The following is a 26,214-nucleotide window of genomic DNA, read 5'->3' as shown; positions in this document are numbered from 1 at the left end:
TGGAAGACAAAGCATGCAATTTCCGTTCAAAGGAGGGTATTTATTTTGCGATCGACACGCCTAATTTGCAAAAATAAACATCAGGTAAAACACGCTAATGACGCCTTCTGCTGCAGCAAATACGTTCTCACTTACATTGGTGCCAACAACCCAAGGAAATTTATAATACAGCTCACACACACTGCTGACTAAATTGCAGGTCCAGGTTCAGAAAGTAAAAACAATTTCACAGTGGTAAAGAATATATGAGAACCAGTTTGATAGGGATCGGGGGCCAGCCTGCAAATACTGAAACTCTCACACACATTGTTATACATGTGAGGTAAAAAAATAAAATAAAAACTAGACTACTGTAAAATGTGTTAACATTGTTTGGTTAATTTAGCATCACCCTGCCAAAATAAACACAATGGACTCTGGAGACACAACCGTCTCAATCTTGTGTGTAGAACAAGCTTGACCAAAGGAGCTCAATCTTTTCTACTAAATTTAAACCTCACAGAAACGATTTGTCTGAGCGAGTGGACACACTACAAATACAAAACACGCTTCCTGTCTGGCCAGTGAAGCACAGCCAGGCCCAAAAACAAATCCCACAAAAACATAGGAGACAAAACTTTTCCTGCCAATAAGCTTGATTGATTGTGAAATAATAGCAAACGCCATGGCAACCGAAGACAGAAATAGACTCCACATTCGAGAAGAGGCAAGTGGGGAACTTGGAGCATATGGCCCACGGGCACACGTTAATTGACCCTGGGGGGTGCCATCTGGGAGGCCAAAGACCCCCCTATGGAGCGTCCCACCAAAGTCCAGCAATGGGAAGTGTTTGCTCAAGGGTGCGTGGATTAGACAGGAGAGCACAAAGTACAGTGTGTTCTCTGGATGCATGCCACAAAGGCTATATGACAGTTCATGCAATGATTAAAACTGAGCTAAAAATGAATGATAAACAGATATTATGACAATATCACTTGCACCAAATATTAACTAGTAGTAGTAGTAGTAGTAGAAGTGGTAGTAGTAGTAGTAATAGTATTGTTGGTTTTAGCATCTTGATTTGAATTGTTTTGGGGTTCCAAAAAGATTACTACTACTACTACTATTGTATATTTTACTGCCCACTGCTACTACTACTACTTTTCCATATTACTGCAGTGTTGTTATTTTTGGATTTTTGCTTCTAAATAATTCCTGCCAACAAACCTGATTGAGTGAGTAAGGCGTAATTCTCCATGTGTCGCCACACGACCAACCATGGCGCTGTTGCACTCACCAGGCACCAACTCCTGCCTGGATACGTGTCCCAGAGTGAGACGCACGCGAGCGTCACGTGACCGCGCCGTGACGTCGTCTTGGTCACGCGGCGTTTTTGCTAATGTCCCCTTTAGTGTTTTTTTGACCATACAGTAAGTACCGTGTGGGCGACTGTTCATGAAGAACACAAATTTGTCGTCAGACCTACGACGCTGCTCCGAGTCCCGACGACGTTGTTGTCGTCATCCATCATGAGTCTTCTTTGCTTTTCATTGCCGTAACTACGGTACGTACTTCACGGCGGCTAACTGGCTAACTGTCAACAGACGAGTCGAGGCAACAAATGTGTATTATGTTTTTGGTGTACATCTACGACGATGTCATAAATCCAGGAGAAATGTTGACTTATATGACTCAAATTTTGGTTAAGCTTTAGTTTGTTTGTTTTTGTGGTTAAAAGATTGCGAGTGTGCGCTGTACTTTAGTTTCGGCTAATAAGAGTAATAACTGCTTACGTAGAACTGCAACCAATTAATAAATACTGTAATTTTTTTATTGGTTATAACTTACAATTTAAGATAGCGCCAAAATGGCAGCAATTACTGCTTTTCTAATTGTGTTCCATGCCATTTTTAAATACAAGTTATAACCTCGATGGATGGCGCATGATTATGATGTCATTTGTAACCGTTATATAACCTGCCAACAACCTTATACCTAGAATTAGGAAATAAATTGGTCGAAGTTCATTTAAGTTGAAAGCTCGATCAGACCTCAATAATTTCTCTCTTTCTTAACCACTAACCACGTTTCATACAGAATCTGTTTAGTCAGCGTCAAACATTTTGCTCTTTTTTTCTGTCGGATTTCTGCACTTGCAGTTTTATATCAGTGTATTTACAGTGCTTCTTCTTGTCCGTGAAGTTTTGAGTTGTGCAAGCCATATAGTATTTATTGTTATTGTATAAGTCTATTTGTGGTTAAAGGTTTTTGTATTAAGTTGCGAATTATTATTATTATTATTATTATTATTATTATCATTATTTTGTATATTAGCCTACTATTATTTGTTTCATTTTTATTTGTATAGTTTTATTATTTGTATGTGTTGATGAGATAATGCATCTCGAAGGGAATCAATCAACATTTTAAAAAAAATCGGGATTTTTTTTTTAAGTAATGTTGGTAAATCATTATTCATTAATATCATCTTTAATAGTGTTGTTTTGATCATTTTATTCAGCAGTAATGTTGATGATTTATTATTACTATTTGTAATGTTTTTATTATTTATTTTTAATCAACCGTGATTATTAATAATACAGAATTATTAATTCATTTTAATTCATAAGAAATCCTGCCAATAACCCAAATTATTTTCTGAAATGTCAAATGATCATAATTTTAAGAAATCCCACCAACCACTACAATTTTATGCTGAAGTAATTCCTACTATCATTACTTCAATATTATTGTTTCGTTTATACCCATGGGTTTCCTACCCTTACTGTTGGGGAAACGAGGTTTAATTATTTGTTTCCTTTTCAGTTGGGTTAAGTACAAGTGCTTTGACATTTTTTCTTTTGCCATGACGCAGCATGGAGAACTCCAAGGGTGGGACGTCGTCGGAGCCCGACGGCGGCACGCCGCGACTGTCATCCCACCTGGGGCGCGCGTCAGAGCCGGCGGCGCGGCCCTCCTCGTGGGCCTCTTCCTCAGAGCACTGCGAGCCCAGGAGACGGCGCGAATCCCAGCAGCAAGAGCATCAACAAGAAGGGCGGCGGCGCCGTCGACGGCGGGGGGAAAGTCAGGAACAGCTGCTCCGGGAGACGGCGCGCCGGAGGTTGCCGGGCCAACGCGAGCACTCAGAGGCGTGTGGCTCAGTCAGCGACGCAGCGGAAAGTTCGCCTAAGAGGTTTGCTCGGGCCAAATGCCAGCTGGTCGCTCATGCCACTGGCACGGGTGGCTTGACTTGACTTCTTGTTTTTTTCTCCGCAGGAAAGCTCACTTTCTTCATGGACCCTACCCAGCCACTCACTTCGGACCCAAGGCCTGCATTCTTCCTAACCCCACTTCAGTCATGTAAGCGACCGCTTGTTTGTGCACTGAAAAAAAAAAAAGGTCCTTTGATTGTACTTAATTAGAAGATGTACAGTTGCAAGTGGCTAAAAACGCAGTCGACTTGTCATTTCCCCCCACTGCGCCTCACTTTTGTAATGCTTTCTCATGACTTGTTACATAGTCATTATGTCAAATAATTTCATCACATCCAGGTATTATGGAGCTTTAATACTGTTTAATTATTACATGTATGTTTGTAGTATTCCGTTTAGTACCGTAAATATAATTACATTAAAAAAAAATCCGACCGACCGTGATAGAAGTTCATTTTTTTTATTTTTCTGGCAGCGCATGTACTGTATGTGCATATGTCTGTTAGTGTGTGTGTGTCCATGCGCGCACGTGTGGACATTGACACCGAAAGCCTTGTGTAACCTTTTGAGATAAGATAAAAAAAGCAACAAACAAAATACAAGAATGCCGTGATTGGTTGTTTTGCCTCTGAATGGAACGACTCACGGCGCGAGCAACTATAGATGCTTGTCACCCCATGTCAGTTTGTGTGTTTCCCTCGGAGTGCGTGCGCGCAATTTTATCAACGCAATGCCGGTGAGCCGTCGTGCTAGGGCGGAGCGAGAAAAAAGGTAGAAAGAATAGGAAAGGGAGTGTTTTATTGATAGTGTGTCGTTAAGGTTAACAATTGAATGTACCCGAGGCCGACTAAGAAATCTCATGATGCGACGGCACAAGTGACAAATGTGTGTGTTTGTGCGCCTCAGGCACATCCAGGACCCAGCAAGCCAGCGCCTCACCTGGAATAAACCTCCCGTCAACGTCCTGGTCATCAGGAAGATCCGAGACGAGAGCCTGGCGGAGCCTTTCAAAGAGCTGTGTCGGTTTCTAGTGGAGGTACGTCCAGCAACAATGCGACACGCGTGTGTGTGTGTGTTTGGATGAAGGAGTGTGTCTGTGTGCGTGCGTGACCGCATTGCATGACTGCTGGCGCCAAACGAGCCCCTTGTTTGCATTTGTACACAAACGGAGGTAAACAGACGTTTACAGCTCAGTAGAAAAGGATGGACTCAAATGCGCTGCAGCAGTCGCAGAAGTGAGTTCACATTTCTGCAGATATTTAATCATATCTGACAACACAAGACATGACACTTCAGTATAAAACTTGTGCCAATTTATTGTTCCCTCAAAATAAAGCCCAGGCAACAAAAGTGAGTAGACCCAGAAGTGAAAATGTCCCAATTTAGCCTTTTTCATTTGAGCCAACTGGTTGTCAACTCGTCATTCTCAGCTAGCGATGGAAGTGGCATGAGGTTCTTGGAGAAATTCATTTCTGGATTGTGCTGTGAATCCACACACGAAGGCAATTGGCGCTCCCACGTTTGGACTTCGTATGCAATAAGTACAGACCAACAGCAGAAGTCAAATAGTCGTCCAGGATTGCTCGCAAAATGGCAGAAACAAATGTCGCCTCTGTCTTCTCTGTTGTGGAGTAGCGCGAAGCGACCCCCTTTGTAGTTCCACTAGATGCGCAGGGCCAAGTGGCATTTCACATTTGGTGCACGTGTGCGCGTGTGACTCAGGAGAAGCAGATGATGGTGTACGTGGAGCGGCGGGTGGCCGATGACGGGACGCTGTCCAAGGACGAGAACTTTGGCTCCATACGAAACCAGCTGTGCACGTTTAGAGAGGGTGAGTGAGGGAGCCTCAATCATCGCCTCCCTTCCGCCAATTCCCCACACTCCCGCCTTAATGGTAACAAACGCCATTAACATACTGTTGATGAGCATTGATATTTGTGGTTTTTTGAAGCAACAGATGATGATGAACACACATTTATCCTTTATAAAAAAATGACGAATGTTACCGCATCTGACGGTGTCACTTATAGTAGTCGTAATAGTCTAGTAGTAGTAGTCTTCTTGTGACTGTATTATAGCGCCTCCCAATGGCCAAGGCAGGCACACCAGAAGGAGCAGCACAATTGAATTGCATTGCAGTATTAATCCTCCACCTAAAAATGTAAAAAAAAAAAAAAAAAAATCTTAAGAAAATTTTTTTGAGATAAAAAATAATTATGAGTTAGAAGCACGGAACTGATTCGTATCTCGAGGCACCAATGTATGTTGTATTTTTATTATTAATATTATTTTTTCTTTCCCTGTAAACATTTTTAAATATGTTTAGGTAGTTTTAGTCTAATATTTTGCTATTTTCTAATAATCTTCTAACATGTTAGTTTATTCTAATATTGTTTTATTTATATATTTATTTCTGGTATTTTTGGACTTTTCTTTCTTTATTGTAATATTCTGTTTTTGTTGATGTAACTTATAATATTTGCCATATTTTAATAATTTTATAAGAAATCTCTTTTTTTAAATCTATTATTTAAATAATTTGGCCATATTTTGGGGATATTTGTTGGATGTTTTGTATTATTTTTGTCCTAGTGTTTTGTGCAATATTTTCAAAACTTTGTATTTTTGACATATTTTTTGTATTGTTTTCAATTTCAAATATTTGTATTTTCTTGTCAAATTAGTTTTATTATTTTGTAATGTTTTTGTCTTAATATTTGAGGGGTTTTTTTTCATCATTGGCCTAATATTGCATAATTGACTAGTCATAGTAAAAAAAATATGACTTAGAAAATTAAATGTTTTTCATGGTCTAATACTTTCGTTACTAATAATTTATAATAAATAAAAAATCACATTCACATACAGTATTAATAATTGTCTGTCTCATAGTTTAATCTTTTTGTATATTTTTTGCCACATTTTGATCATTGGCTCTTAGATAATCTGCTGAAGTGTACCTAATGATTTGACTTGTCCCAAACCCATGAGAAAATCCGTTGTTCCTTTGACATATTCCTTTTTAGCAATATCCTGATCATATCCTGAGAATACTGTTAAATCGCCATCTTTTTCCTCGCTGTAAATGTAATCTGAAATTCTCACACGGATTCGTCTCTGATGAACCTGAATTTGAAAAGGGGCGTGTAGACTTTTTCCTATCCACTGTACAATGTGCTTTTGTGATCCACTACAGGCTACGATGACATCTCCGACTGCATCGATCTGATCATCTGCCTGGGCGGGGACGGCACGCTGCTCTACGCCTCTTCTCTCTTCCAGGTACGTGCGTGTGGCTCTTTAGCATCTCGATAGCATTAGCATTGGGGCATGGTCTCAAATGTCTTTTCATCCAGGCCAGCGTCCCCCCGGTGATGGCGTTCCACCTGGGCTCTCTGGGCTTCCTGACGCCCTTCAAATTTGACTCGTACAAGACCGAAGTGGACAAAGTCTTTGAAGGTAGGCTACGCTCGACAGACATTACAAAGGAAATCCTCAAGGAATTGAAATTGGGCCCTAAAAAGGATTATAGTTCAAGATGGCGGTAAAAAGGAAGATCTTCATAAAATAGTTTAATAGTTTTACAGCAAATAATGAGGATCATTTCCACATAAAACCAATACATTTGCGAGTAGTGAATTGTGTATATGTGGAGGAACCTTGTAGTCAGTTCACAACTTGTTGGACTTAACTGTTCTTTTTTTTTTTTTTAGAGGTTGGCAATTTTCTGCACGTTTGCAACTCATTTGTGGCTAATTGCTAAGCCACACGTCTGTCTAAACGTATTGGAACCGCAAGGCCAATAACTTTTTGTTGGTTTGGCATCTAATGTTGAATATCAGACAAAGCGCTAACCTTTTCCATTTATTTACATCGAGTTAGATACACAACTACGCCCGTTGTGAGCAAAAGTAATGGAACAGTTCTGCCTTTGCCTAAAATGGGTTTGTAACTACTGTACATATTGATGCCACAAAATGGTGGCAAATGATCATAAAGGATCAACGGCAGGAATCTGCAATGTACACAATCATCAAGCCATGTTGCATTAACGACAGCATTCAGTCGTTACGTTATTCAACACAAACCACCTGCGCATGAGGCACATGAGGTATTAGCTTGCGTACTACTAGCCTAAATAATACAGGCACAGACTGATGTCACATATCATGGATGTCACATCATATCTGCTTAGGGAGAGCAGCAGAAGCATACTTTTGATTGTCACTTTAGTCTGTGGATGAGGTGCATTCAAGGGCCACCAACAATAGAGGATGTCTGAAACACAGATTGGAAAAAAATATAAATGAATTCAACTTAACTCATTCACTCCCAGCCATTTTCACTGAAGCAACCCCCTTCACTCCCTGCTGTTTTTACTGGATTTTGCCAGATTTCGCAAGGCCCACAGAATATTGTTTTCTATTGCTATACAAAGATGGAGCCTACCAAAAGAACGATTAGAGTCTCTTCTTTCATCAGGAAAAAAAAGGATATTTGTATCTGTTTCCGTTTTGCATAAATTAGCATTAGAATATAGCTAAAATCTCTTATACTCTGCTGCCACCTGCTGGCCGACTACCATTGCTTCAATTGTTCTCTGCAATTGAGAGGCTGCATCAAAGCCTTCTGTATGCTTTAGCACCAAAAAAAACTAAAACGTATAAATAAGTTTTGGGGACACTAGTAATATTTAAAATAGAACATTTTAATATGTTTTTGGCAGCATAGTTCTTTTGGTTTTTTTCGGAGAGCAAACCCAGGAGCCAGGAGCGCCCCCCACCCCAACACGGCCCGCGCCCCAAGCCCAACGCAGCAGAACGGGGCACGGCAGTCCTGCCAGGCACCCCACAACCCCCCACCCCCAACCCACACCCGCCACCCACCACATTCCAACCTCAGCCGCCCCCAAACCCCCAGATGTAGGGCAAAGACAGTGTCTCCACCCTACCCCCCACCCCCCCAAAGTATGTGTTATGTGCCCTATGTGTCTATGAGGCCTTTCCCAACCGGGCGGGGGGCAGTAGGCTATTTTTTCCATTAAAATGTGATTTATGAGGAGGTTAGACCATTGGTCGATATTCAGAGTTTGTTCATTTTTCCAGTTGACAAGAATTGTTTTTTTCGCGATAGTAAGGGCTACGTGGTAAGTCAGTTGTTGTTAGGTCACCTACCAAACACAAGTTTGGAGATAAAGGTATCCTACAGTCCAAGACAGCGGAAAGTTTTTCTAAGACTTTAGTCCAGAAACACATAACCGGAGTACATAACCATAAAGCATGAAAATAAGTGTCTGTAGTGTTTTGTAAACACTGGAGACAAATGTCGGAGTCTGAGAGTCCCATTTTCTTCATCATATATTGAGTAATGTATGTTCTATGTATAATTTTATATTGGATAAGTTGTAAATTTGTGTGTTTTGTCATTTTAAAAACGTTTTCACAAACTTGAATCCAAAAGTCAGATTCCGGAGCTATAGACAAGTCTGTTTCCCATTTTGAGATGGGTAAAGACGTTTTATCAGTATATGAAAGTAACTTATATATTTTTGAGAGTTTTTTTGTTGTTGTCGGAGAAAGCTTGGTAATATCTTTAGCTAAAACAGGCGGTTGGCGCGTACCCCGAAGTGTTGGAATTTGTTTCTTTATCATACTTTTAACTTGCAGAATGCCATTTTATTGTCATCCCGACGCACAGAATGTGTCACTTGTGTTAAGCGCACAGTTCACGATCCACCTGCCGATGTGTTCAGGGAACGCGGCCATCACTTTGCGCAGTCGCCTGAAGGTGAAGGTGGTGAAGGAGATGTTCCCGCCGCCGCCGCCGCAGCAGCGGGAGCAGGAACGGGAACAGGAAATCAACGGCCTGGTTCCTCGCTGCTACAGCGGCAACGACGCAGGCAAGGTCACCCTGCAGCTCCAGGTGAGCTCCTCTCGTCCCCGTCCGCCACTGACACCTGGACGGTGTGTGGATCGCGTTGAAAGTATTATGGCAACGTGCCCAATGTTACGGCAACGTGTTGTGGTTCCGTAGAAGAGTCGGTCACGTCATCCCGATTTCCTTTTCATCCCCTCCCTCTGAATTGCTTGTTATTGTTTTATTCCCCCCCCCCCCCGCCTGCTGTGGGTACGCAGGCTGCGTTGCCATGGCAACAGTCATAATAAAGCTGGCGGGCGGAGGACGTGTGTTTGTGTTGTGCCCGGTTGCCACGGAGACCGTGCCGTCAACGGCAAATGAATGTTTAATGGAGTCTACGCACGCACGCACGCACGCACGCACGCACGCACGCACGCACGCACGCACGCACGCAGCTGCAGTGGATCATCCCCCCCGTCGGCCCCTCCCCCTTCCTTCGTGTCTGATCTCATTGATAGACTGCAGACGCTGATTGATGATTCGTCCGTCAGCGCCTCAGTCGAACCTCCTCTCGGGGATGCGCTCGGCAGCTGGCGTCAGCGCACCTGTCAGACGTGGTGAGCGTCTGTGGCGCGTGACGCATGCCGCCACGCCATCATTTCTTGTTTGGATCCAACCGAGACCAACAATCAGCAGGAAGACTTTTTCGTGTTGAAGACCGCAGCTGCTTCTAATTCTTTTGCTGGATCGAGTGTCCGTCTGGCGCTCCTCTTTCGGGCGGCGGGAGGTTGAGCGGGAGTCTCGTCTAGCAGGGCAGGACTTCCAGGTGGATTTCGAGAATAAAATTCAATTATTATATATATATATATTTTTTTTTTCATTCATTTACGATAAATATATATATATTTTTTTGAATAAAGTCATAGTTAACAATTAAAAAACTTAATTTGTGCTAGATACAATAGGAAACAATGGCAATATTATGGGAAATTTTACAAGACATCACATTTTGTCTAGATAAAAAAAAGTGTTTTTTCTGACAGAAAAAGTTTTCTAATTCTGAGAAAACTTTTTTTCTAAATTACTAAAAAAGTTGGAATTTTTAGAGAAAAAAAATCCGAATGAGATACGTTTAAAAAAAATCCTTAACATTTTTTTATCAAGTCTTTTTCACATAAAAAAAGTTGTTTAAAGTAATATTAGAAACAATAATTCATATCTCAGTTCATCAGTACCACACAAATACTTAATTTTTGCAGAGGATAAAGAATATATGAGTGTGAATACTGTTATATGGCTGCACCCTTTGTATAGCAGTAACATTAATCTGGAAAAATGGCCCCTGCGGAGCTTCAAGCTATTTTTGTGATCCAATGATTGCAGTTTTTCAAATAATCGCCACATGCAAGTGACTCTAATGCTCACTGTTTGTATGTGCAGGTGCTGAATGAGGTGGTGGTGGACCGCGGGCCTTCGTCCTACCTGTCCAACGTGGACTTGTACCTGGACGGACGTCTCATCACCTCGGTGCAAGGCGACGGTGAGAACCCACGCCCGCCATTTTGTACTCCAAGCAGCATGAACTGTGACCGTCCTCCCCCAGGCGTGATCGTGTCCACGCCGACGGGCAGCACGGCGTACGCGGCGGCTGCGGGGGCGTCCATGATCCACCCCAACGTGCCGGCCATCATGGTGACGCCAATCTGCCCGCACTCGCTCTCCTTCAGGCCCATCGTGGTGCCCGCCGGCGTGGAGCTCATGGTAGACGAGTACCAACAGAGAAGTTGATTCTATATACGGTGATGATACTCCATATATTTACTGTTTGTAATCCCTCCAAAGATCACCTTGTCCCCCGACGCCAGGAACACGGCCTGGGTGTCGTTCGATGGCAGGAAGAGACAAGAGATCCAACATGGCGACTGGTACTGCTTTGAACATAATGATCCGCTTATGGATGTTGGAATTGATTGATGAGTCGCATCTTTGCAGGCTCTGTCTCACGAGTTTGCTGTCTAAAAAAGAAGACATTGTCCTTAATGGTTACTAGGGGTGTGCCAAAAGATCGATTCTCATAAAAATCGCGATTCTCATTTAGTATGATTCAGAATTGATTTTAAATCGATTTTATTGCAATTATTTTATACTGTCTTGCCCTTGTTTGTGTGTACCTTTATTGGGAGCACTGTTCATGTTGAACACAATTTGGCCACTTAGAGGCAGAGTGGTTTTCAACTCGTTCTGATACACTGTTAAGTTGTAGCCACATAGAAGCAAAAAGTCATCAAGTTATTCCAATAAAAGTTTTTTTTTTTTTTGCAGTGTAGGATGTTAAGATGCTTCACTGTAAACATTCCTGAAGCGTTTTGTATGAATAGTCGTTCTTTTGAGTGGTAAAAGTGCCACGAGTAGCGCGCTAATTAGCATTAGCGAGTCAGTCTGGAGTAAATCATGACAATTCTTTGCATATTTATAAATTGAAGCAGAAATCATTGTCATCAAATAATTTTTAATCTAAAATCGTTCTGAATCGATAATCGATTCTGAATCGAATTGCAGACCAGCTGTTTTACTGGATTTTGCCTGATTTTGCAAGGTCCACAGAATATTGTGTTCTATTGCTATAAAAACATGTAACTACCAAAAGAAAGATTAGAGTCTCTTCTTTCATCAGGAAAAAATAGTATATCTGTATATCGGGCTGATACCAGCCTTATTTTAAGGTACGGGTATTTATGGAGGCTGCCAATACACGCACTCTATACTGACATCAAGTTAGTCCTCCTTGTCAGTAGTTGGCGCTGTGCTGCGTCAGTTTGACACATTGACAAATCATTATCTGCGTCAGAAAGAATGCTCTTTGGTAAATTTTTTGTCATTGTCAAATTTAATTTAAAATATGCCAAAAGTATTAGCGATATCGATACTGGGTATAATTACTGGTATCTGAGGGGAAAAAAGTGGTTAAGATTATACATGATAAAAATTAATGTTTTTTTTTACTTTTCATATTTTAATTAAATGGAAGTAATTATTAAATATTTAAATATTTGTTCACTTTTTTTGCAAGAATTAATTCACATTTTTGCACAGTAATAGTCTGGGAATAAAATCTAATTTTTTAGAAAAAGTCTTTATATTACTTTTAATAAAGTCTTAGTTTCTTCAGATAAAAAGTTGTAATCTTACAAGAATTCAGTTAGGCTATTTTTCTTTTTTAATCTTAGTCTTGCAAGAAAATATTTTCCAAAGCTTTTCAAGAGTAAAAACTTTTCATTATTGGGATGGCATTTCTTTAAGAGAAATCATCAGATTTGTATTTTTTAACAGTCCGTAATGAAGTCACATTTTTCGGGTGGTAAAATGCTTAACCAATGCATTGCTATTCATGTGTGTAAGTTTCAACCCACTCAGCCATTTAGAATAACCTACAGTAAACAATTGTGTGTATGCGCGCGTGTGTGTGTGTTGTTAGCATCAAGATCACAACGTCGTGCTACCCGGTGCCGTCCATCTGCTGCCACGACCTGGTGTACGACTGGTTCGAGAGCCTGGCGCAGTGCCTGCACTGGAACGTGCGCAAGCGGCAGACGCGCCTCACCGAGGCGTCCGAGGCGTCCGACACGGAGAATTGAACCCCTTCCGCACCCCCCGCCCCCCTCTCGTCGCAGTACCTGAGCCAATTGCCACACACCTGTGCTGCTACTTCTCCACCACAGCGTCCCCTTTTTTTACATTCCACACTGTGTTGAATTAAGAGAAACATCTATGTGTATATATTTGTACAAATGATAGTTTAGTTCCTAGTTATTTAATGTGATATTGATATATTTTCAAGTAAGAGTTACGTAGCGCAGTCGAGCAGTGTCCTTTCTTGAGCCAAGGCACATATTTTACTTTAGCAAAATGTCATGGCTCGCCGCCACAGACACAGTAACAACAAAAAAGTATGTACTGTACAGTGAACCCCTGCTATTTGTGGAATAGGGGCCGAGCAAGTGATTGACGCCCCCAAAAAGGGGCTTGTAATTGCCTACTGATGCCGCAAGAATACAAATTGGCGGCAAAGTGCATAAAACAGATCATAAAGCATCAAAACCATGCTTCCAAATTATACGCAATGATGAACCCATGTTTCGGAGAGACCTGTAGTCACTCGTTACATTATTCAACTCCAACCACGTGGTACTCATCAATATTAGCTAGCTAGCTTGCTAAATAGCTTGCTAGCATAAATTGACATGACGTCATGCATGGGCAATGAAAAGTGATTTGGGGGTGATGCCCGCGATATGAAAACCCCACCAATGAATTAAATTTAACGCAGATTCCACCAGATGGCGCCATATAGCCGACTTGTTCAGCGAGTAATTGATAATTGGATCCCAAAATAACACGCAAATTTGTAAATGCCAAAATGCGGTTATGTGGGGGTTCACTGTATGCAAGTTATTTGTACCTTCATCCTCCAGTTGTCCTTACTGGCAGAGTTGAGCAGAACATTATTTGTTGTAAGTCAATATTTTTCCAACCTATCAGTTCCCACAGCTCATTGGTTGGTAATCAATCACTGACTTCAAAAGTGTCATGGAGCCAGGAGCACAAAATGGTGGCTTAAAAAAATAAAGAAACACTTCCTGGTGCTTTCTATGCTTTTTTATTGCAATAAGATATTTCCAGACATCTATTTATATATATATTTTTATTATTAAATTATACTCCAATATTGCATCAGAATCAAATGTGAACAACTATAGGCAGTCAGAGGACACAAGAGAGAACGTTGACATCTACGACTTGTCACTCGCCAGTCATTTAATATGTCATATTATACTACGTTGTACAAGAGCAAGAGAAGGGAGACACAAAGTATCAACACAATGACTACAAGAGACCAAAAATGGTAAAAAAAAAAAAAGTGGAATAAATTAACGGACAGTAAGAAAAAGCAGCTGAAGGAGACGTTTCTACAGTTATTTTGACACGAAGTCATATAAAAACTAAACATGATGGCAGGGAGGGGAATATTTATTTATATATATATATATATATATATATATATATATATATTTAACACCTCCTAATAATAGAGAAGACGCAAAGAGGCAGTTACATGGACTGCAAACACGGTATGCATAATTATAGCTCATAGATCCAAATATTACCAAGGAGTAGGAGGGACGCACTGAATAACAAAAGAATGAGACCATGACAACAAAGGTCAAAACAGAATCCTAATAGAATAAAGTCCAAATGAGAATGCGAAAAAAAAAATCCTCAATGGAAGTGTGTACAGCCTAAAAAAAAAAAGACAAGAAATTTGTAATTTTTTTTAGAATAGTACTTTATATATATATATATAGAGAGAGAGAGAGAGAGAGAAAGAGAGACAGAGAGACCGAGGGACGGAGAGACAGTCAGAGAGACAGACAGAGTTTGCCCACACCTGCCCGAGGGTATTTTATTTATATATATATATATATATAGAGAGAGAGAGAGAGAGAGAGCGAGAGAGCGAGAGATCGATAGAGACTGATTTTAGGTCATAAGAAATTAATTAAATGACTTCTAACTTACTAAATACGAGACTCATTGAAACTGCACTACGTAAAAATGTGAACTTTATTGTCCCAATATTTTGCCTTTAAAAAAATTTTTTTTTGCATAAGATTAAGACTTTCTCTCAGAAAAATGACCAAATTCTTGTGAGATTGACTTTTAAGTGTGACTTTATTTTTGTGACACTATTTAAAAAAAAAGAGATTATGACTTCATCTGAAAAAATCCCTAACTTTGTCTTTTTTTTTTTTTTTGTGGTGTTATTTTGCAGTCAAGTGCGTCCCTACTGCTCCGTGGTAAAATAAAAAAGATACATTTGAAAAGGTGCTCCTCCTGAACACTTCCACACTGTGCTCTTGTTTGTTGGGCGATGTAAACTGTTCTTGTCACATTCCCTGGTGTTGTTTGGCACCTTTTTATTTTCAAACTGGACTTTTACTTTGAAACTGGACTACCATCTTGTTGACCACATGTGCGCACAGAAAAAATCAAATAAAAATCAAGTTCACCTTGGCGAATCTACGCACGCCCCTCCCCCTTTTTTTTAGGTTCCTTTAAAAACAATAACAAAAACAAACAAATGATTTGGTCCCTCTGGGTCGGGTCGGGTCGGGTAGGGATGTGGGCCGCGATGACACCAAAAAAGGCGGGGCAAGAGACTTCTCCGGGGGGGGGGTCGCAAAATATCCAGGGGAGGTTAATATGGGGAATTTGGAACTGGAAACTTTCCATGAGATTTTTGGGTAACTGAAAGGAATGGAAAGCTATCACATTCAAGCGTAAATAGAAATTTTGTCGTAAGCAGACATGTAAAATAAGGTAGCTCTCCTTGCCCACATGCAAGGGCATTACATTACTTTAATTGCAGCATAACATCCCTACCCCTATATTAAGGTTCCCTATTAACTCATTCACTGCCATTGACGGCTATTGACGTTAAAAATTAATTTGAGCAATTTCTATTAGTTTAACATTTTTTCCACTTTTGTTAACAAGAGTATGAAAACCTCGATTTTTTTTGTATTAGAACAAATATAAAATTTGTGATTAATCGTGAGTTAACTATTGAAGTCAATAATTAATTACATTTAAAAAAATGTATCACCTGACGCGATTAATCACAAATTTTATATCTGTTCTAAATGTACAATAAAAAAATTCTAGGTTTTCGTACTCTTGTTAACAAAAGTGGGAAAAAATGTGAAACTAATAGAAATGGAATATTTGACGTATATAACCGTCAATGGCAGTGAATGTAAATTCCTGGTTTATTCCGGTGAAAAGTTTCCAAATTAGAAAATCCCCAGAGTTTTGCAACCCGATGATGACATGTGGCAGGAAAAGATGGCAGATGAGCTCGTGTGAGGCAGGAAGTCAGTAGAACGTGACAGGATTCTTTTTTTGGGGGGCGGGGGGAGTTTATGATTGAGTCGCGTGGACTGGAGTGTCTTTGCGCTCCTCCTCCTCTTTTTCTTTGTCTTCCTGGTCTTCGTCTTCTTCCGTGTGCTGGTCCAGTTCCTCCCTGGTGATCATCTCAAAGTCGTTGCCGTTGCTGTGCTGCGATCCGTCGTCCTCCTTGCGCTCGCTGTCCGTGTCCGAGCGCCGCTCTTCCTCCTCCTCTTCGTCCTCGCCGCTTTTGCGCTCCTTGTCGTCTTCTTCGTACTCCTCCTCCTCGTCCTCCTTCTTCTCGCTGTCTGACTTGTTGTCGTCGCTGTCCGACTTGCGGGCCTCGCCTGCGCCGCCGCCGTCGCCGTCCTTGTCCTCTTTGACCTTCTTGCCGCTGCCGCCTCGCGGGCCTTTGTACTCGTGCGTGTAGAGCGGGCGGAAGGAGTCGATGAAGCCCACGTCGGCCGTCAGGTTGGGCAGGAACCACAAGTGGTGGCGTCCGCCCGTCACCAGCCAGATGAACAGGAACAGGATGCAGCGAGCTGCCAGAACAGACGCCATTTTGTCAGAACACCTTTGCCAAAACCACACGTAAGGCCATCGAGTTGAATTTAAACATTTTTGCTCACTTGGCCTACGTTATTTTACAGTTAAATTGTAGACCATCATGACAAAAATTTTAGACCAACAATGGTGGTTTTCATGCCTATCGATTAGAGGTGTGCCAAAAAATAATAATCGATTCAGAATCCAATTTAAAAAGTAATTTAATACTGCCTTGCTCTTCTTGTTTGTGTGCCTTTATTTTGAGCGCTGTTCATGTTGTACATGATTTGGCCACCGAGGGGCAGTGTGGTTCCGTGCGTTCTGATACATTGTTAAGTGGTAGCCACAGAGAGTAGAAGGAAAAAGTCACAAACAAGTTATGCCAATATATTTTTTTATGCAGCGTAGGAAGCGCATATGCCAATGAGTAATGTTAAGATGCTTCTCTATATACATTCCTGAAGCGTTTTGTATGAATAGCCGTTCTTTTGAGTGATGAAAGTGTCGTGAGTAGCGCGCTAATTAGCGTTAGTCAATGGCACTTTCCATTGTGCGTTAGCCTTGGGCTAGCTACGATGGGGAAACAAGCTAATAAACAAGTCACTGCTTTAATCGTCCACTCGCAACAGGGTGCAAAAGCACTTTCTTTCCAATTCAAAACTTAATAAAAGTAAAAATAAAAAAAGATACATTTTTAATGCCTCCATTTGTGATTCTGTCTTGTAAACCAGATTAAAGTCGATCATGAAATTTGTTTTGCACATCTATAAATTGTACGAGATATCATTGTCAATCATATCATTTTTAATTAAAAAAATTGAAAATCAATTCCGAATCGAATCGCAGACCCAAAAATCGCAATCAAATCATTCCCACACGTCATGAAGATTAACTTAACACTTGCGGCGGTACCTACAAAATAAAAGTGTCCCACACATTCCAGCTGTCAGGACAGCTTTATTGTGATGAGGTGCGACAACCACGCATGCGACGCTGCGCAAACGACATTTTTGTCTGTCAAAGAGCGCAGTCAGCGTACACCTGTTAGTTTTTTGATTATGATGATTGATTTTGAACATGTTAAAAAATTCTCTGTACTACGGATGAGTGCAGCAGGTGTAAAAATTTTAAGACTTGAGTAAATTACATTTTAGACCTGCGATGAAAATAGTTTTTTTTTACATTTAAGACCTAAAATGTAAGTTTCTGAATTTTAGACTTTTTTTTAGACCCCGCAGGAACCCTGATTTGAGAAATTGATTGATTATCAAATGTATTAGTCCTATAGTATTGTCAATATTGTAACTAATTAATAATATACAAATAATTATACATTAAAACAATTATTATATCTTAACATTGAATATGAATAAAAAAATCTTTATTTTCAGTCATCGTATGAATAACCTGTAAACGACAGTTTGAACCTGAAGCAGCCTTAAAAATGTCTGAACAACTGGTAGCTCTTCACATGAATCAGTAGACATGAAATTTCCGCCAGTTACAAAAAGGTTGGCGAGTAGAACATCACTCGCTTTCATGTGATCTTGCTTGACTGTCCTTTAATTGGTTTGGTTTACTCATTAAACCCGAGTACGTATTTTAAAAAAAAAAAAAAAAAAAAAAAAAAAAAAACATTTTGATCCAAGCCACTACTAATAAGCTCCTTTAACATCTTGCCATATTTTTCAGTATTTTATGTTTTATATTTCGTGCCAACCGTCGACATTGCTGCACTGAAAATCACGGATAGCGGAAAGAAAGAACTGGAAACGACGCAATTATTCAAATACAATTTTCTGTGAACTACGGCCACGGCTGCCCAATAAGGCGCCTGACGTAAAATACATGAAACACAATATGCTCACTCTGCTTTTCTGCCTGATCCGTTTGTCTTCATCTCAAACATGCTTCACGTAAAAAGGAAAAAAAAAATCTGCTGCAAATAAACTCTTACAACCAATAAATGATTCCTGAAAAAACAAACAAACATCTCTCCAAGGACCTATAGCTGTCCAACAAGATGCCTGACGTAAAATACCTGAACTTCAGCAGCAAACAAATGACACAAACTTTTTCAAAACATAATCAAAATGTTGCGGAATCACAATCAAGTGCGTTGGCCGACAACATGTTGAAGGATGGCGCCAAAAGTTATACGACGGCTTGAATCGCCCTAAATAAATAAATAAATAAATAAATAAAAAGATTTTGCCCAAACATGCTAAACAAGTATTGGTCCGACTGCAGCCAAGTAGGCGTGCTTGTTCTCCTACATTCCCACGAGCCAAAGTGATTTTTCATTTGGATCCAATTCAAGCGCATTTGACCTTGGCGGAGGTATGCGTTCCGCCTCAGCGCCACCGTGCCAAGACATTTGCAGCGTGGTGAAAACCGGTGCGAGGCGAGCGTTCTTACCGACGGCCAGGAGCAGAATGCTGGCCACGAAGCAGCCGGCGGCCACGCTCAAGTAGTACACGCCCACGCGCATCTCGGCAGGCCACAGCGGGAAGAGCGTGGCGGCGATCACGGCAATCACTAACCGCCGTGAACGACAAGGTGTTAAAAGCTTCAGAGTCGGCGAACGGGTGCAAGAGACAACATGGTGTGCAAACTGACCCACGATCAGCCCCATGGCGAAGGTCTTGAAGTGGACCGGGTCGTAAATCCACACGTACACCTGCACAAGACGAGATTTTTGTTTTGTTTTGAAGTGGACAAAATGGTCGCCGCGTGACTTTCGACCTCATTTCCATCCAGAAAGACTTGGTCCTCGTGCAGCTCCAGTTTGAACTTCTTCTTCACTTCCTTCTTCTTCTTGGGGCTGTCGTCCTGCAAACATTTCAACACCGACATCACTTCACTCTCTCCAGTCTCCTGTCTCGCGATTCGATTCCGATTTTTGGGTGTGCGATTCGATTTTAGATTAAGAAAGATTTTTGATTCACACTGATTTGAATGACAATGATTTTTGCTTCAATCTATAAATGTACAAGGAATTGTAATGATCTACTCCAGTCTGACTCGCTAACGCTAATTAGCGCGCTACTCGTGGCACTTTTATCACTCAAAAGAACGGCTCTACGCTGCAAAAAAACTACTTTTATTGGAATAACTTGATTGTGACTTTTTCCTTCTACTCTCTAATGTGGCCACAACTTAACAGTGTATCAGACCGCGTGGAACCACACTGCCCCCAAGTGGCCAAGCCGGGTACAACATGAACAGCGCTCCAAATAAAGGCACACACAGACAAAGGCAGACAGTATAAAATCAACTCTGAATCATACTAAATGAGAATCGCGATTCTTATGAGAATCTATTTTTTGGCACACCCCTAAATAAAGCCCTCATTAATAAACACTAACTGGGACTAAATCAGTCTGCATTTTTGTCGACTAATAAAGACGAGACGAAAATGATGTGATTTTGTAAAATCTTGTCTCTGCTAATCTGTCACTGTCACACTGTCATGTGACACAGTGACAAACACATGGGACAGACAGGTTGGATTCACAGGGTAAAAAAAGAAAAAGAAAAAGAAAAAAAGAGTCAATTATAGTTACGACGCAACATTAACCCAACGGCGTTCCAACAAAAATGTTAATCCGACCGCTAACTAATGTTTGCTAACTTACTAGCTCATAGCATGTTGCCATAGATGAGAGAACATTTTAGGTGAAATAGTTTTAGATCCAAAATGTTCAACATAATCTGCTGACAAAAAAAACAAATAAAAATACATGACGGGTTAAATGATTGTCCTGACTAAAACGTCGATGTTTTTGTTGACTAAAAGTAGACAAATACGATTATTTTTTCTTGGACTTTAAAATGTTAGATTTATAGTCGACTAAAAATGGACTAAATAAAAACGGGATGAGGTTGACTAACTATGATTAACAAAAACTAACAAGCGTGATTGAAATTGGACTAAAACTGAGACTATATTTTAAAAATAGCTGATCAAATTAACACTATTCTATTTTTGGGACCCGTGTTATCAATAGAATAATCAACTCTAAAAATAGCTGCGATGATTGCTTGCAAGTTAAAGTAGGGCTGGCTTTAAAAAAAAAAAATCGAATAATCAATATTGAATCGATTTTCCTTATCGAGCCTGATATGGATTCCTAAAACCATGAATCATTTATTTTAATCTCTCTTATTGTCATTACTTTAAAAGAAAACACAATTTTATAAAGGCCAGTATTTTCTTACATTTCTGAGAGGCCCGACTTATTGCACTTTTAAGACAATTCTGAATCTTTTCAATGTACAATTACTGAATTAACCGCAAAATTGAATTTAGAATTCAATGTTTGTGGAGTTTTTATCACGTCCTTGATATTTAGGAAGTGTTGTTTTCCATAATGAATCAATATCGAATTGACTTCAGGAGAAAGCAAACGATAGCCATTCCTGAAAAAAAAAATGCCCATCAAACGTACGCTCTTGTCCTTCTTGGCTTCGCCAGCGTCCGCCGCCTCCTTCTTCTTGTCTTTGTCCTTCTTCCCCTTCCTGTCTTCCTCCTTGCCGCTGTCGCCCTTGGACTTCTTGTCCTTCTTGGTGTCCTTCTCAGACTTCTTCTTCATCACTTTGAGCGCTCGGTTGAAGAACTGCTTCTTCAGGAGCCTGCGCAAAGGACACCCGCGATTTAGCCGTCTAAATCCATCAATAAATAAATACAATCTCCACTCCAAAATGCCGGCTAAAGTGTGAGTACCTGTTGCAGTAGTCGAGCACCGAGTCTCTGGTGGTGAAGATGGCTTCCTCGCCCTTCTTGGCCTTGGCCCACTTGGAGTCCAGTAAACAGTCCACCGCCTTGGATGCTGCTCGACGGAACACAGGAAAGAGTTTCTTTTTAAGACTCCTTTTGGATTAAGCATATCCTGTGAAAACCGGATCAGCCATTGCCTTTTTTTTTTCTTCTGGCCTGCGACTGGCTGGAAGTCAATCTGATGATGCAACAACCATATTCCAGACTCCTGTTTGCTGAGGATTTTTTTCTTTCCCAAATCCATACTGTCCTTAGAGGAGGCTTAGTCTGGGCCTTAGTCATAGTCTTTTTTTTTTTTAATAAAGCAGGTCAATCAGTTTTCAATTTTCCATATTTACACAGGTAAGTGAAAACAAATCAGTAGGGATGCACCGAAATGAAAATGCTTGGCCGAAACGGAAAATGAGAAATGCTTGGCCGAAAACCGAAACGCCGGAGAAAAAAATGATGCCAATTTTTTACTACTGTTACATTTATTATAATTAATTAAACACAATCTTATTATGAAATAAGTATTTAGCACAATATAAATTGAAATGTGCCCACACCGCAGATGTTGGCTGACGGCACATTAAACACCAAAAGAGAGTTGAGCGTTTTCTGGCGGTGCGATTGCACTTTATAGCACAGGCGGGGGCAAGGGGCGGCGCACTTCAAATCGGCGCATTCACATATTCACCAACGTTTAAAAATAAATACATTTGTTCGCACCAGCGTCCTGTACAGGTCTGCCGCCACCCGGAGATAGCGGTAAGTGTTTCCGTGTTTTAAACTGTTGATAGCAATAGTGCTAAGTATTTAGCGCGGCCACCGGTATGCCAGTGGAAGCGTTCGAGGGGCGCTTATTAAAAAAAAAAGGGGGGGGGGGGTCAAGGCGCTGCGGGAGAAAGAGTGGCTCACCTGTACTCCAATACGCAATTTCGACCCGCTTAAATGTTGTACACCAAGCGACGCCCCTCTCCCTCCGGCGTGCGCAATGACCCCGGGAGCTGCTGCGACCGACCGGTGAAAAGCCAGCAAGAAGAAAAGGCGGACACTCACCCCCGCGTTCGCTGTTTAATTCACACTGACGCTTGCTTGCAGCCTTTTATAAAAAAAATAAAATAAAAAATGAATGGCCAAAATTTTCTGCGGTCGGATATTCGGTGCATCGCTACAAATCAGCATTGGCGTTCCCGGGAACTCCTTTGTCAAAATGCCCATTTGGGTTTATGTGTTGCTGTGGCTTTGAGGAGCGCTTACCGGTGAAGTAATCCACTCTTTGGCCCATCATGTTGGTGGACTTATTGGGACAGTTGAAGCGCATGTATTTGGCCACCGCCTTCTCATCCTTGGTGGGATCGCTTTCCTCCTGCACGCACACGCATAACAATGTTTAGAATTATTATTATATATATTTTTGTATATATTATTTCATTTACCAGTCATGCTTGAATAAAATAACTGATTAGGACTAGTACTGTAATGCTTTTTTTGGTCCTCGCGTGTTTATGGTAACACTTGTTAAGTGTTTGCACTTCATAAATTTAGCCTAAATTACAATGTTTAGATCAAATTACTGTTTATTGTCTGCTCATATTCCACATCTAAAGCTTATTTATTTAATTAGATCATGAAAATATAATTTCTTTAGAGACGTGTTAAATATCACAATAATAACGCTATTGCGATATTCAACACCCATATCGAGGGGTGTGAATTGCCTAGTACCTGGCGATACGATTCATAGGTCACGATTCGATTCGATACCGATTAATCCCGATACAAATCTATAAATTGATTATTGCAATTTTTTAAACTCAAATTTAGAAAATTTCTTTATTTATCTGAAACTTCAGGTTTATAACTGCGAGCCACTGTATTAAACAAACAATCTGTTTTGTTGAATATTCCCATAAAAAAATGTATGATTAAAAAAATCGATTCGGCTGCATATCGAATCGATTCGAGAATTGCGCGCTGTAATATCGCGATCGATTTTTTTAACACCCCTACCCATATCGCATACCGAATGTTTTTCCAATATCATGCAGCCCTAGTACAATTAATGTAAATGTATGCTTACAAGGTGACATTAATGCATAATAATAGTTTTCCTGGCTCATATTGAGGCAGCGGTGGTAAAATTCTGGTCAATCACATGGACTGTGCCATTTTACTTAGTGAAACAGCACATGCATTTTATTGTTTTTATTTTAGTTTAACTCATATCGTAATAAAATGTTGAAGATGTTTGTAAAAAAAAAAAAAGAAGCATTAATTAATTCAAATACAATTAGTCCTACGCCCCTTGTTCGCTTATCAACAATCATTATGACTAAAATAATAATAATAATAACATTTGCCATATAACAACCAATACTTGTACTCGCTGTGGCTTCTACACACTAGTGGGGTCTTCAGTGGACCTGTTGCTGCAATGTCTTTCTCTAGATATGGTGCATTTTCTCACAAATGTTCCAAAGGTTAGGCAATAGTTGCACGAAATGACGACGCAGTGCCACATGTTACCTCACATTATGTAAACACGTCGCGCATTGGATTAAGCAATGACGCGGCTTCGGGCACCAAACACCCCAATTGGACGCAGTAACTCAGTAAGTTAGTGCAAAATGGATGCAATTAAAATAAATGAGCGTTTAAGCGAATAGACGGCATTTAAGAAACATTTCAGCCGAGCAGCACGACTCCAATGTAGTTGGAAATGCAAGCTAACTTAGCCACATTAGCATTATCTAGCTTCGCTTCGCCGGCAACAAACGGCCTTAAAGCGGGCTCGCGATCGATGAGAGGCAGCCGGTTGCCGTCGCGCCACTGGCCACTGGCAGAGGTAGAACAACCGCAGAGGGGAGGGGGAAAAAAAGAATCATCATACCTGGATCCGTTTCTTGTGTCTCCTGCGCTCCGCCATGATCGTCCACAGCAGCTCAGCTTCTCCCGACCGAGATCGCGCGTCAAGTATCGCGAGACTGTACGAACGTGAACGCCACGGTGCAGTATGACGAAGGAAGCTATGGGGTAGATGCCACGGACTTCCGACTCCGGGTTTCACACATCAGCATCGTTTCCGGCCACTGATGGCCACGTTCCAACACTCTCACCCCCACCCTTTTTCTTCTTCACTTTATTTAACATTTCTATAAACTTACACTTGTAGAGGATGCAACGCCTGAACATGGCAACAATATTGACAACAAAAAAGAATATAAGAATAAAGAAAAACTGGGGATTCTTGCACATCACGTCAGTTAAAATAAAAGAGGAGCCTATACAACAAAAATCAAAACAATAAATACTGTTTTATATTGGCACTTATTTTCCTTGCATATTTGCTTAAAATCAGTCATAAATCCTTGAAAGGAGGGTTTACAGTTTTTCCACTTAGCACAATGAATATGATATTTGCACATTAACAAAATAATATTTATTAAATCCGAAACAGAAAAGTTAAAATCATCCATAAAGAAAATAACATGACTTAATTCAATTTGTGGAACGTCATTAATTCTTACTAACAACCAAGTTCTTATATCAGTCCAAAATCTTTGTGAAATAGGGCAAAGAAAAAACAAATGGTCCTAAGTTCATCATTTTGGCAGATCGCACCTCCACCCCTGAGTATATGACTGGATAGCTGATAGGCCAAGACTTTTGAAGCCGCGAGGCCGCCATATTGCTCCTCCCAAGAAACGTTTCTTAGCATACATTTACAGTATCGAAATTGGAGAACATTTGAGACAGTACTATGTAGAAACAGCATGATTTATGGTGTTTCAAGTTTGTTAAACATGAACAACTTCAGACATTTTACAACTTGTCTTAAATACATGTATAAATGTTATGCTTAATGATGTTTACAGGAGGAAACTAGTATTTTTTTAAATTAAATAATTACAACTGTAATTCAACAAAAGATGCCTCTGCCAAATCTAATATTGGGGTCTAAAGAACTGAGCGATAAAAGAAAAGGGAGGTCTCTTTAAAGCAGCACATACTGTCCACTTGTTAATTGTTTTTTATTATTTATTTTTTATTTTTTTACTTGTTAAAAAATAGTGACCATCTCGCCACAACCGCCCCCCCCCCCTCACCCCCCGTCCCTTTACTAACTGCCGACGAGCTGTATATGTCTAATCTGTTCATATACCGTATTGTTTAGTCTGCTGGTGAGATGGGAGGAGCAAGATGGCCGCCCTGTGACTTCAACGCCTTGCACGGGCGTGTATAGGCTATCGGCTATCCAGTCATATATTCAGCTCAGTGGCCAAAATTACACTTGATTTTATTAGCGCATTGATGTGCAAGAATGAATATAAGAAATTGATATTATGAAACATTTAAAATAGAAATATATAATAACCATATGGATATAAGAAATTATTATTATTTTACATATGTAGCATCAAAAATGATCAAATCTGAGTGCATCAAACGTCATAAGAATATTTTAAGCTTTGACTTGTGAACGCAAACTTGAGATAGGAGCGCTGCAGTGTAAAACAAATTCAAAAAAGAGGCTTGAAGCTGTTTAATGCCGCTCCCACTAAATTAAACGTAAACCGTAGGAGAATAGGACAATTACACTTACACCTCAATTAATCTTTAGCCTGCTAGTTTAAAGTTAATGCTTAATGCATAAAACGCAGATATCGCTGGCGTCGGGCCAAAACCTCATCAGTCACAATCTCATATTTTTTCAGAAGTCAGTCCACATGTGTGGGTGTTTTCATTGTTGACCAATCTAAAGTGTTGAAACTGTCTTTGGTTGAATAAATATGCAATTTTGGAGGTACAAGGTTTGGCCCAGTGCAAGCGATATCACACTTTTTAAGCAACTGGTATTTAAACACAAATGGTGCAGCAACAATTTAGACGTCATAACGGTACTCATCTGCA

General features: G+C 40.4%; 2 protein-coding genes across 2 annotated transcripts; one reads left to right on the top strand and one right to left on the bottom strand.

Moving 5' to 3' along the window:
* The first annotated feature begins 1,313 nt into the window (after positions 1–1,313).
* On the top strand, positions 1,314–13,690 carry nadkb (NAD kinase b). The gene is made up of 12 exons (XM_086074850.1): positions 1,314–1,543; positions 2,855–3,172; positions 3,256–3,339; positions 4,098–4,227; positions 4,914–5,022; positions 6,388–6,473; positions 6,548–6,650; positions 8,944–9,113; positions 10,488–10,587; positions 10,651–10,808; positions 10,890–10,972; positions 12,523–13,690. The coding sequence occupies exons 2-12, from the start codon at positions 2,856–2,858 to the stop codon at positions 12,680–12,682; spliced, it is 1,500 nt and encodes a 499-aa protein (XP_085930976.1). The 5' UTR covers positions 1,314–1,543; position 2,855; the 3' UTR covers positions 12,683–13,690.
* On the bottom strand, positions 13,689–24,308 carry sec62 (SEC62 homolog, preprotein translocation factor). Its single transcript, XM_086074861.1, has 8 exons — positions 24,194–24,308; positions 22,561–22,669; positions 21,265–21,370; positions 20,990–21,173; positions 19,284–19,370; positions 19,158–19,218; positions 18,957–19,076; positions 13,689–16,534 (listed from the first exon to the last, which is right to left on the bottom strand). Exons 1-8 carry the CDS (start codon positions 24,227–24,229, stop codon positions 16,026–16,028), a joined length of 1,212 nt encoding a protein of 403 aa, XP_085930987.1. The 5' UTR covers positions 24,230–24,308; the 3' UTR covers positions 13,689–16,025.
* Between the last annotated feature and the right edge of the window lie 1,906 nt (positions 24,309–26,214).

The sequence above is a fragment of the Leptonotus elevatus genome, chromosome 1, assembly GCF_054856555.1.
Source record: "Leptonotus elevatus isolate MCC_2025b chromosome 1, RoL_Lele_1.0, whole genome shotgun sequence".
Taxonomy (NCBI): Eukaryota; Metazoa; Chordata; class Actinopteri; order Syngnathiformes; family Syngnathidae; genus Leptonotus; species Leptonotus elevatus.
The sequence above is the reverse complement of the archived record's forward strand: the minus strand, read 5'-3'. Positions and strand labels throughout refer to the sequence as shown.

What these genes read in the sequence shown, in the direction of transcription:
- nadkb (XM_086074850.1), top strand. Translation starts at nt 2,856, where the DNA reads ATGGAGAACTCCAAGGGTGGGACGTCGTCGGAGCCCGACGGCGGCACG. An exon ending in TGTGTCGGTTTCTAGTGGAG is followed by an intron (nt 4,228 to 4,913) that starts GTACGTCCAGCA and finishes CGTGTGACTCAG; the next exon opens with GAGAAGCAGATGATGGTGTA. An exon ending in AGTGGACAAAGTCTTTGAAG is followed by an intron (nt 6,651 to 8,943) that starts GTAGGCTACGCT and finishes CGATGTGTTCAG; the next exon opens with GGAACGCGGCCATCACTTTG.
- sec62 (XM_086074861.1), bottom strand. Translation starts at nt 24,229, where the DNA reads ATGGCGGAGCGCAGGAGACACAAGAAACGGATCCAG. An exon ending in AAGCCAAGAAGGACAAGAGC is followed by an intron (nt 19,371 to 20,989) that starts GTACGTTTGATG and finishes AAATGTTTGCAG; the next exon opens with GACGACAGCCCCAAGAAGAA. An exon ending in TCTTTCTGGATGGAAATGAG is followed by an intron (nt 19,219 to 19,283) that starts GTCGAAAGTCAC and finishes CGTCTTGTGCAG; the next exon opens with GTGTACGTGTGGATTTACGA.